The 12,327-nt window shown below is 40.7% G+C and overlaps 1 protein-coding gene across 1 annotated transcript; it reads left to right on the forward strand.

Annotated features, from left to right (window-relative positions):
• Positions 1-164: 164 nt before the first annotated feature.
• LOC128862069 (ionotropic receptor 75a-like) lies at positions 165-7,633 on the forward strand. The gene is made up of 7 exons (XM_054100475.1): positions 165-255; positions 2,231-2,406; positions 5,560-5,928; positions 5,994-6,130; positions 6,230-6,836; positions 6,913-7,193; positions 7,254-7,633. The coding sequence occupies exons 1-7, from the start codon at positions 165-167 to the stop codon at positions 7,519-7,521; spliced, it is 1,929 nt and encodes a 642-aa protein (XP_053956450.1). The 3' UTR covers positions 7,522-7,633.
• The last annotated feature ends 4,694 nt before the right edge of the window (positions 7,634-12,327 follow it).

Genomic DNA, 12,327 nt, shown 5'->3' on the forward strand with positions numbered 1-12,327 from the left:
TGCTGACCTTCAATTCTAAGTAAAGAAAAAAATTATAATAGAAATTTCGTTGCAAGCGAGGAGTCCCCAGCCAGTATAAATACAGATATCCTATGAAAAAATTTGAAAATAATAAAATTAAGTTAAAATAAAGTTGCTTTATTTACTAAAACCTTTCTGAAACGATGCAGCCAGTACTTTTTAGCTTTATTTTAAATCATTTCTTGAACGCGAATATTAATGTGGTTGTATTTTTCAATTGTTGGAGTGTGCAGGGTAAGTAAAAAGCAGCTGGAGCTAGAGTACATTTTTAAGTAGATATTTCAAAATTTTTCTGTAATAATGTTTTCTGAAAATGCAATGAATTTCATACAAGTGTTCCTATGATTCTCTGGTGTGTTCATATAGCTGCACTAGAAAAGCAGCCACTTGGTTATCCTTCTTTCTTGGATCCAAGCGTGGCTTACCCTATAACGCCGGTGTGTCATCTATGTGGGGTGTTGTTTCTTTTTTTTTTTAAGTATTATAAAAATAAAAAATAATAAACATAATTTTAAATGCTACCTGCCTTAAATCGATTGCGTATGTCTATACTGATTTCCACGACTTATACGAGTGATTCCGTGCCAAGTGATTCTAGTGCTTTGCACATTGTTGTACATTTTTTGGAAATTTGGTTCATTTTTAGACGTAAATAAAAAAAGAAGTAAACCGAAAAATTTACCGAAAGAATATACTTAAAACAAAAAAATTTGTTTGAAAAAAAAAAAAAATGTAGAGTCAAATACTTAACACCATCTACAAAATTGTGGTCGCGATCATAGAAAGCAGGCTCAAAGATATCGAACGCTCCTTAAGAGACGAACAAGCTGGGTTTCGCCCTCACCGAAGCTGTGTTGACCCGGCCAACACACTTCGGATTATAGTTCATCAATCAGTTGAGTGGCACTCCCGCTCTACATGCTATTCGTAGACTTTAAGAAGGCGTTTGGCACTATCAAGCGAGACGCAATAAGGCTGGCACTGAGTAGAAAGGGAGTTCCCATCAAGATAATCCATCTCATCAAAGCCCTCTACGAGAAGTTCGAACTGTCAGTGTTTCACAAAGGCGATATCAGCGATACATTCACTACCAACGCAGACATAAGGCAAGGTTGACCCTTGTCACTCCTTCTCTGCGCCATCGTCCTTAATGACGTCATGAGCCAACTTACCTTGCACAAAAAAGGCATCGTATGGAGTTTCACCAGACATCTTGAGGACCTGAACTTCGCCGATGACATCTGCCTCCTCTCTCACAAACTCTTTGTCATGCAAGCGAAGGCGGACAAACTAGTCGCGCTGGCCCGCACTGCCGGACAAGACCAAGGCTATGACACCACAATAACGCAAGGTAGATATTGGTTGACGGATACCCGGTGGAATTTGTCGAAAGCTTATGCTAACTTGGGCTGCATCATAACGGCAGATGGGGGAGCAAATGAAGATATCAACTGCAGGCTAAACAAAGCAAGGACGACATTCGGGCGAATGCATACAGTATTGGGGAGTTCCCAAATCTCCAGGCGACCTAAACTATGAATATTCGGCTCATGCGTGAAGTCCGTATTGTTGTACAGAAGCGAAACAACAGATTTCTGGAAAAGTTCCCTCTCTTAGACAGGTGTTATACATGCCTACTAAGACTTGTGGTAGCATATTTGCGATCTCCTTGAGGACTTCTGCGAGTACTCCATCCGGTCCTGGTACCTTGTTGGAGTTCCTCACTGGTGAATATCGGAGGCTCTTTGACACTCAATGTCTTCTTTGAATACGTGACTTGGAAATAGTTCTTTTACGATGTAGTCCATCGCGCTCGAGCTTAGTTCCGGTGTAGGTATCCGGCCTCCCAGTTTCTTCACACCACTCTTTCCACTCTTGTTTGCTTCTGCGTCCACAGTGGCTTGCCCGGTTCGTCTGGCTCTGGTGTATTTCCGTCTGAGCCGAAGACAGTCACGTCCCAGCACGGCTATTTCCTCCGTCCACCAATAAACTATCATATTATGCGTAGTTCTAAATATGATATGAATAAGGAGAACGAGGAATTGGTAGGAATTAAATGTCTTGGCTACGTAACATAAGAGGGTGGATAGAATTAAGAACTATTTGGCAGTTGGTTGAAGTAACATGAAGTAGGGACATTTACCATAATATTATACCTAATATTTTATAGTTTTTTACTAAAAAGGACGTATTGAAATTCGTTTTTCAGCTCAACGCCATCTTTCGCACTTGACCAGCCAGAGGTTATGGTACACACGATTTGTAAATATCGAATCAATCGACTTGTCAGTTGACTTTGAATATCAATATTTGCTGCATAATCGTAAAATTTTGGGAGCATTTCTTGATGTGAACTGCAATAAATCGGAAGAAGTAATGAACACAGTAAGTCAGTAATAACAATAACAATAAATGTATGTAAAGGGTGGTTAAGTTTCAAGGGCAGGTGTTGATTTTGAATAAAATACAATTTTTTTAGAAAATTATTATGATTTATCTTTATTATGATAATGTTGATATGATTCAATTACGAATCAAACTAAATATTGGCCAAATGGCCGCCGCGGCCTCGGCGGCACACCTCCATCCGATGGTCCAAATTTTCGAAGACGCTGAGGCATAATTGAATTATCTCATCCTCTAGCTCTTGAATTATTGCTGGCTTATCAGCATAACCTTTTCTTTCAAATAATCCCAAAGAAAGAAGTCCAACGGTGTCCAATCACATGATCTTGGCGGCCAATTGACATCGCCGCGACGTGAGATTATTCGGCCATCAAATTTTTCGCACAAAAGAGCCATTGTTTCGTTAGCTGTGTGACAAGTGGCACCGTCCTGTTGATACCACATATCGTCCACATCCATATCTTCCAATTCGGGCCATAAAAAGTTCGTTATCATCTCTAGATAGCGAACACTATTCACAGTTACTGCCTGACCGGCCTCATTTTGGCAAAAATACGGCCCAATGATGCCGCCGGCCCATAAACCGCACCAAACAGTCGCTCTTTGTGGGTGCTTTGGTTTTTCGGCAATCACTCTTGGATTATCATTCGCCTAAATGCGGCAATTCTGCTTCTTGACGAATCCACTGAGGTGAAAATGTGCTTCATCACTGAAGATGATTTTCTTCGAAAATTGGTCATTCACTGTTGCCATTTCCTGCCACCATTCTGACCATTGACGACGCTTGAAATGGTCAAGAGGCTTTAGTTCACTCAAGAATTGCACCTTGTAAGAGTGTAAATGCAAGTCTTTATGCATTATGTTCATCAACGACGAGCGTGAGAGGTGGAGGGCTCTTCAACCACACAATCGCGAACAGCAGCAATATTTTCTGCAGTACGAGCTGTACGAGCATGCACTGGTATTTTCACATCTCCTACAGACCCAGTTTGCTCAAACTTTTGCGCAATTTTTCCGATTGTACGCACATTTGGACGATTAAATTGGCCGAAAAAATCATGAAGTGCGCGATATGCATTTTGATTTGAACGCCCGTTTTCATAAATAAATAATAAATAAATAATTGGCGCGTACACTTCTGTTAGGTGTTTGGCCGAGCTCCTCCTCCTATTTGTGGTGTGCGTCTTGATGTTGTTCCACAAATGGAGGGACCTACAGTTTCAAGCCGACTCCGATGAGGAGCTTTTTCATGGCAGAAATACACTCGGAGGTTTGCCATTGCCTGCCGAGGGGCGACCGCTACTAGAAAGATGTTTTTATTAATTTAATTGCCCGTTTTCATAAGAGCCCTGAATAACTTTAACGCGTTGCTCGATGGTGTATCCTTCCATGGTTCAAATTGAATTAAACTGAAATTGAAAAATCTCAAATAAAATGCAGAAAAGAACTTAACGTTTAGGTGGGGTTCACACTCAACATCGGCCCTTGAAAGAGTGGATTTGTGCGACGTAACATGATCTTAAATAATATCTTATTTATCTTAATAATTACCCTGATTCTGACTGCTTAAAAAATCATTAATACCCATAATAAAGAGTAATACAGGGTCCGACACTCGAAGTGTAACCAATTGAAAAGGCCATAAATTTAGTTTGGAAAATTACTGCTTTCATGTGAGATCATTCGCCTTTTGGATCTTGTAGGGCTTGACTTTGAGATCATTTTTCAGTATGCAGCGGATGCTACGGTCAGACATTTTCAGTTCTTTCGCCATTTGATTGGCACTTTGTCGGGGATTTCGCTCAGGTCACTTCATCACTTTTTTAACCATTTCACGTGACGTTGTAGTCTTTTGATGATCACCTCCATGACGTTTCGCGATGCTACCAGTATCATTGTTACGAGCAATGGTACGATAAATAAAAACTTTATTCACTTTAAGGTGCTCGAGCTCACGAACAATCTCTGGTTGTGATTTTACAGCCAAATATACTGCAATCACATTTTTGCGTTTGAAATCCATTACTGATTTTCTTTTTTCGCGTTTACTCTCGGCAAAATGCTTCCCGCACTGCAATGGAATCTTCCATTAATGGGGCCTCTTTCATTTCTATGAAAAAGCATAAAAACCGCGCAAGAAGCTCAATCGGGATGCTACCAGACGAGAGTGGCGAACGATTATATCACAGACCGACTTAGAATGATATTTAGCGCCGTTCTATAAGGCATTCTTTAACTCTTGCTGTGTCAATGCTGTCATTGAGGGACTACTACTCTCCATTCAAGCACCAATTGTCCTATAAGCTGTGTCTTTGGCCCGCAATGCGAAAAAAATGTTTTTTCTGGTCTATAAGTTAAGAAACTCTAACAAGATTTAGTAATATTTCTATGGATGATGCCAATGTGAAGACTTTAGCGTGGTTACAATTGCGCTCGCCGGTCTGTCGACTAATACGACTGACCTGTAAGATCTGTACCTATCGGTGGGATTTCCTGCGTGGGGTTTTGTCGAGAAGTAATAGTACGATATTCCTGAGCAACTCTTTGAGATCTCTTGCTGAGATGCTGCATAGGTAACGTAGTCCAGTAATCATATCATATGTAATCATCTGTACTTGAGCTTAGAACACTTGGCTATCCTATATACCTTTCTTTTCTGTTTTTGGTGGGTGAGGTAGGGTACAAAATGCCTTCACACTTACAGCGACCGACGTCTACTGCGTCGAGTTGTTTGCCCACTAAAACTACTCGATCTTCTTCTTCAGGGGAGATTCCCCTACGGAAACTGCTTTCTGCGTTACTTTGGGAGGGCGCAGAACGACGTCCACCCAATCCACCACGACTTATAGCCAGTTTCATGCTATAGGCTCGCCTTCTTATGTCTCTGGAAGAGATTGTAAGGATTTGCGTTGTCGTACTGCGTCGAGGTCTATCTTTCTATGCGTAATACGCCTTAGTCATTCTGGTAACGTAGAACCGGCTGCCATGGGAATGAAGAACTCGAGGCCCTAAACACACGAAACTAAGAAAATACCCTTACACATAAAACGATTTATTTTTTCATTAGTTTTCTTACCTAAATTCTTATCAAATAGTATCACAAATCTCTCTCCTCTCTTCTTCCATTTCCAGCTCAGCCGTTGGCACCTCTACAAGGAGCACTACAATTGGCTGCTTTACGATCGTTCAGCTGATATGCACAAACTGCGACGTCTTTTCACGAATGCCAATCTCTCCGTAGATGCACAGCTCACCTATGCCACCTTGAGGTCACAACTCCATGACACACCACCCCACACAAATTTATCCTTCTATACAACGTATGATGTGTACAATAATGGACGCCTTCTGGGAGGCAAACTGAATGTGACCATTGATCGCGAGTATCAATGCAATTGGAAAGTTTGCCATGTAAGCCGTTACCTCTCCGAACTGCATTTGAGACACAAATATGGCAATCGGGATAAGCTGCACGATATAACTATGCGCGTGTCCACTGTGGTTAGTAGAGCGCGAGGAAGTTGCGAGATTAGCAAATATTTGTGATCGTTTCGTTTACATTTTAGATCACTAACCGACCGCTTAGCTGGCCCGTGCCTTTATTATTGGCGTACCTTTCCTCAGAGAACAACACTGAAATTGATCCAATATCTCGTTTCGGGTATCAAGTACTGTTAGTTTTCAAGGATAGCTTCGGTTGTAAGTGAGTAGTGAAGTTAAACAAAAAACTTAAAAGTAATCATGAAAATGGAATATGCATTTATTATTAATTTAACTTTTTCATTCCTCTCGTTTTCAAAAGCATGAATCTCACCTTTTATGATCGCTGGAGCACCAATGAGACGCATGGTGGCACTGTAGGTGACATTGTCACTCAGGCCGCTGACTTTATATCCACTCCCGTTCTCGCTACTGCCTCGCGTCTCAAGCATCTTTCGCTTATTGCCGAAACTGGCGCTTTTCGCTCGCTCTGCCTCTTTCGTACGCCACGCAGCGGCAGTATGCGAGGTGATGCCTTTCTACAACCATTCAACAGCTCTGTTTGGCTTGTTTTCAGTATTCTCTTGGCGATTCTTGCGATTTTTCTTTGGCGTGCTTTCGCTGTGGAAATGCGCAACTTTAGACGTCGTTTGCCCTATGAGCCTTCACTGCTTGCCACCTTCCTATTGGCCTTCGGCTCGGCTTGTTATCAGGGTAGCAATATTGTACCATTTTCGATGGGTGGACGTATGGCCTATTTTACACTATACTTTGCTACCTTCATAATGTATAACTATTATACGTCAATTTTGCTTTCAACGCTGCTGGGCACACCGGTGAAGTCAGACATTAGAACGTTGGGTCAGTTGGCTGATAGTTCCCTGGAGGTTGGACTACAACCATTGCCTTACACTTATGTGTACTTGAATGTGGGTAGTTAGTTGTGCTCTCTGCGCAACTCTCTCGAATAATAATAATATTGTTTAATTCCTCTTTCCTCTTTAGGCATCTCAACTACCCGAAGTACGTCGATTTGTGCATCGTAAAATTGAGGCAAAGCGACATCCCGGAAATGTTTGGATGCCCATGGAAGAGGGTGTTTTACGTGTGCGTGATGAACCCGGTTTTGTTTTCGTACTCGAAACATCGCAGGCTTATTCATTTTTGGAACGGAACTTCTTACCGCACGAGATTTGTGATCTAAACGAGGTTATGTTGCGTCCAGACAAAAGTCTATATACCCAATTGCACCAAAACTCAACCTACAAGGAGTTGACACGCTTGAGGTATCGCTTTGGGAATCATTCGTTTGGTTCGAATAACAAATTTTAAATTTCCTCTTTAAGAGCCGTTCGCATTATAGAGACAGGAGTTTGGCGCAAACATCGTCGCCATTGGGCTAAGGACAAACTCAATTGTGTACCGAGCAATTATCTCTTCGCTGTTGGCATGGAATACACGGCACCGCTATTTCTGATGTTACTTTTCTCATTTGTTTTGTGTTTACTGCTATTGGGAGTGGAGCTGCTCACTGAACGTCTGCTGGAACACCGGTGTCGCCATGTTACAAAGATTTGGAGGAGTATTTTGGCGGAGGACGTAATGTCTAATTGAAGAGGAAAATGAGTACTATGCACAAGTGGTTCTTGAGAAGTTGTATGAAGATAGAAATTATGTGCATAAATTACGTAGAAAAGCTCTAAAATTTATTGAATTAAAATGCAATCTAAGGGTACTTGCTTTATATACATACAGTTTATTAAATATATAAAAAAAAGCACAAAATGTAATAATTTTTCTTGAATAAGTAGTAAAAGTGTACGCACAGACACAGGAAATAGATATCGTTTTCGAAAACACCATTGCAAAGAAAAAATAAATAATAAAATTAAAAGAGGGTGCAGCTGAAAGTTATTAATGTAGGAATATCAGAAATTAGGACAGATAACAAACCATTTTTTTTTCTAAAACTTTTCTCATTTAGCGCAAAAGGAGCAAAAATAAACTTAGGCATATATACCTCAGAAAGTGGCTCTTTAGATACTGCTCCGACTCAAGAAAGCCGTGAAGCGCCGCACATCTCTTAACGAGAAGGCTGACTTACGATGGCGGCTCAACAAGTACCCGTGTTAGAAATGAATACACCATTTTTTCCAAACTTCTTTTTATTTCTTAACATTTTTCACCTCTTTTAGAGAGATACACTTCTCCCAACGCTCCGGTCGTTTTTTAACCCCTTCAAAAACTTTAATTTTTTGAACTCTCCAAAATACGTCTCTGTCTCGATTATGACTTCCTCCCGCTAACCATTTCTTTATGTTAGGGAACAGGAAAAAGTCGCAGAGAGCTGGATCGGGTGAATACGTGGGTGCGGCAACAATACATAATGCAATTGTAGCAGTTTGACGGCTACAACTTCGGATGCATGTGCTGGTGCGTTATCGTGGGGACACAGTATCTTCTTTTTCGCCAAATGCGGCCGTGTCTCCTTAAATTTTTTGTGAAAGTGGTCAAATAACTCACTTTAGTATTTTCCAATGATCGTTCTTCCTTTTTCTAAAAGTCCATGAGGATGACACCGTTCGCATCCCAAAAAATTGTCGCCCTGACCTTTCCGGCCGATGGAACTGTCTTCGCCTTCTTTGGAGCAGATACATCTTGAGAAATACATTATTTGGATTACTGCTTAGTTGCTAGTTTCATCAAATGGGTCAAATCGACGCAAAAATTCCTTCGGATCTCGCTTCAATTCCTCCAAGCACGGCTTCTAAGTTAACAGCGGCATCCACTTTTTGTTCACCGTGAGCAATCGCGTAAAATATCTTATGTTGTAAAATATTAATTGCCGTTCCGCTCGACACAGCTATGGCCTCCGTTACTTCGCGCACTTTCGTTTGTCGATCAGCAAGAATCATGTCTTGGAGTTTTTGAATGATTTCCACGGTAACAACGTCTGCCGGGCGTCTTGGTCGCTCCTCATGAAAAACTGATTTTTGCCCACGTTAAAATTCGTTGAACCAATATCTAACCGTGGTCATAGATAACGAAGCGTCCCCATAGACAACATCCAACTTTGCCTTTATCTCTTCGCATTTTTCGTTTGCTCGGATTAGGCTTCTGGCCACTGCGGCCGAGGGGTATTATAGAGCCGATGAAATAACAAGACTGGACACCACACTTACTGACGAGAACATTGAAAATAACGTGAAGAAAGACATTTTGAGAATTTTTTAAGATTAGTAGACGAAATATGACAACCATCTGCAGAATCGCCCGACAATTGTGGCCAGATACAGAATCCCTTCTCGGCAAATATAAGCATAGCCTTAGCTCAATGATTTCCTTTATAATAGGGTACTGCCATCATAATAGGTACGCAGACACATGAGTTCTAGATAAAGAATAAACGATTTGGCACCTTGTGTGCCACTTTCCCATTCTATTCAGACGAAGAGTCACACTTTAGGTAGATAGTTTGTTAATGAGTTAAAAGATCTCAGCACTGTATGAATCAGAGATCTTCTAAAGTTTTTGGAAAGTTCAAATGGATTTTAAGGAGATCGGAACAAATTATTCATACGGAGGAGTCGACGACGTTCATGAATAAATCGGTGCAACGGTATACCGAAGTAAAAACCTTGACGACTTCCCCGTACAAAGCCAGATCAGAAGATCTCTGATTTGTGTGTGACAAACCCGAACTTATGCTTGCATGAAGCTGCAACAGTTTTAAGAAAAAGTGATGTAGCCAAAGACACGATTCGTGGAAATTTGTGTGCACAAGACCTCAAATTCCAGAAGAGGACAATGAAATCGCTCTTTCCGCTATTAAACATTGAAAAAAAGACTTGCATAGGCTAAAGCGAATTCAGAATGGAATAGGGCAAATGTAATATTCCCGGATGAATTTTTCCTTCGGAAGAACAGTTGCATACGTCAGTCTTGATGTACTGTTAATAAACGACAACCACAATCAACTGTTAAGCATCCAATTGAAGCTCATATTTGGGACTGCTGGCCAATAGGCAATAAAAATTCTACCATAAAGGTCGGCGGTTTACAGAAGGTTTCAAGACCGGGACTTTTTCCTGTAAGCACAAAGACGGCGATCTGGTGAGTGATATCCAAAGCATACTTAAATTATGGAGGGAACACTTCTTGAACTTGTTTAATAGTGACAGCTGCGCATGTCACAGAGAATGTGAAGATCCTGATACACCGATCGTTGACGACGGAATTGACGTTCCGCTACCCGACCATGACGAGGTGAGAATAGCGATAACGCGGCTAAAGAACAACAAAGCTGCGGTCGCCGACGGACTGCCGGCTGAGCTACGCAAACATAGCGGAGAGGAGCTGGTAAGGTGCAAGCTTCAGCTTCTATGCAAAATATGGTCGGATGAAAGCATGCCTGCCGATTGGAATTTAAGTGTGCTTTGCTCAATTCATAAGAAGGGTTATCCTGCAATCTCTGCCTATTACCACGGGATTAGTCTTCTAAATATCGCCTATAAGTTTCTAGCGAGGGTATTGCGCGAAAAGTCCCGCCATCAACCAACTGATTGGACCTTATCGGTGTTGCTTTAGACCTTGAAAGTCCACCGTCGACTAGATATTCTCCATATGTCAAGTCTTGAAAAAGACCCATGAAAGGAGAATCGACACACGCCATCTTTTTGTTGACTTCAAAGATGTATGCAACAGTACAAAAATGAGTTATTTCTATGGCACGATGTCTGAATTTGGTATCCCCGCAAAACTATACGGCTATGCAAGCAGTGCCGTCAGAATTGGAAAGGACCTTTTCGAGCCGTTTGATACCAAACGAGATTTCAGCCAGGGTGACTCTTAGTAGTGTGACGTCTTTAACCTGATGCTGGTCAAGACCTCATAAGCCTTAACGAACCGCGCTATTAGATCTGCTCTTTTCAAAATGGATAAAGGAGCAAAGCGAATGGATCTGGCGGACAAAACGAAGTACTTCCTGTCATCAAACAAACAGTCGGCGCAGTCGTGTATCGGCACCCACGTTACTCTTGACAGTTAAGATGTGGAGGTTGTAAAGACTTCGTTTATTTAGGAACCAGCATTAACACCAAATCCACCAGCATTAACAATGTCAGCATTGAAATCCAACGAAGAATCTCTCTTACCAACAAGTGCTACTTTGGACCAAGTAGGCAATTGAGTAGTAAAGTCCTCTTTCGAGGAACAAAACTATCACTGTAAAGGCGCTCATCATGCCCGTCCTAACGTATGGCGCAGAAACGTGGACGATGATAACATCCGATGAAGCGACGCTTGGACTATTTGAGAAAAAGATTCTTCGCAAGATTTTTGGACCTTTGCACGTTGGCAACGGCGAATATGGCAGGCGGTGGAACGGTGAGCTTTAGGAGCTTTGGGACGATATAGACATTGCGCAGCGAATGAAGATCTAGCGGCTACGTTGGCTAGGTAATGTCGTCCGAATGGATACAAATTCTCCGGCTCTGAAAGTATGCAATGCGGTACCAGCTGGTGGTAGCAGAGGAAAAAGGAAGGAAAAGGAGGGTCTCCTCTGCGTTGGAAAAATCAGGTGCAGAAGGACTGGGCTTCACTTGGTGTGTAAATAATTTTAAGAGAGGACACATAAATGGTTATTTAATATACATATTTAGTTATTTACACTATAGTTTATGGTGATGGCTGTATTTTTATTGAATATTTTTATTGAAGTTTGTTTGAATCGAGCTGGTCAAATAGTTTCTCAGTGTGTGTATTTTGACAAAGAAAATAATAAAAAGCATATATTTGTATATATCTATGTATATATAAGAATAAAATGTGCTCACTCATTTACCTCAGTCTACAATTTAGTTTATTTTCTTTCCCACAAAGAATTTAAATTTTTAATGCAAAGTGCATGTAGAAATACGCCACAAGACCACTGAACTAGTTTAGTTTTCTGTTGATTAAATTACCATTAATTCTGGCTTTATTTTTGTTTTTATTTTTATTGTTATTTACATTTAACCGACTTCAAAAATAAAGAAGTTACCATATCCCTAACATTTTTTTTGTTTATATTATAATAGCTTTAAATTTATGGAAATTAATACACCTAAAAATAATTCTAAATATAGCATTTTTCATAAAGGTCTTCGCCACATTAAAAAAAGGTTCAGACCACGATTTTTCTTTTTGAACGTCTGCCATTTTGTCAAATTTGATTTTTTTTTAAGATCGTAGTTCTCGTGATAACGACATTCATACTGAACAGGAACCTTTTTGTCATTTGGGTTGCAGACACCTGTGAGTCCCGGAATCCGTGTCGCCAACGACATACCTTTGTTTGAAAGACCATTTTTTGACGGATAATAACTTTTTGAACAAACCTCGTATGGCAAAAAAATATTTATATTTTTTAACAATAGATCA

The sequence above is a fragment of the Anastrepha ludens genome, chromosome 4, assembly GCF_028408465.1.
Source record: "Anastrepha ludens isolate Willacy chromosome 4, idAnaLude1.1, whole genome shotgun sequence".
Taxonomy (NCBI): domain Eukaryota; kingdom Metazoa; phylum Arthropoda; class Insecta; order Diptera; family Tephritidae; genus Anastrepha; species Anastrepha ludens.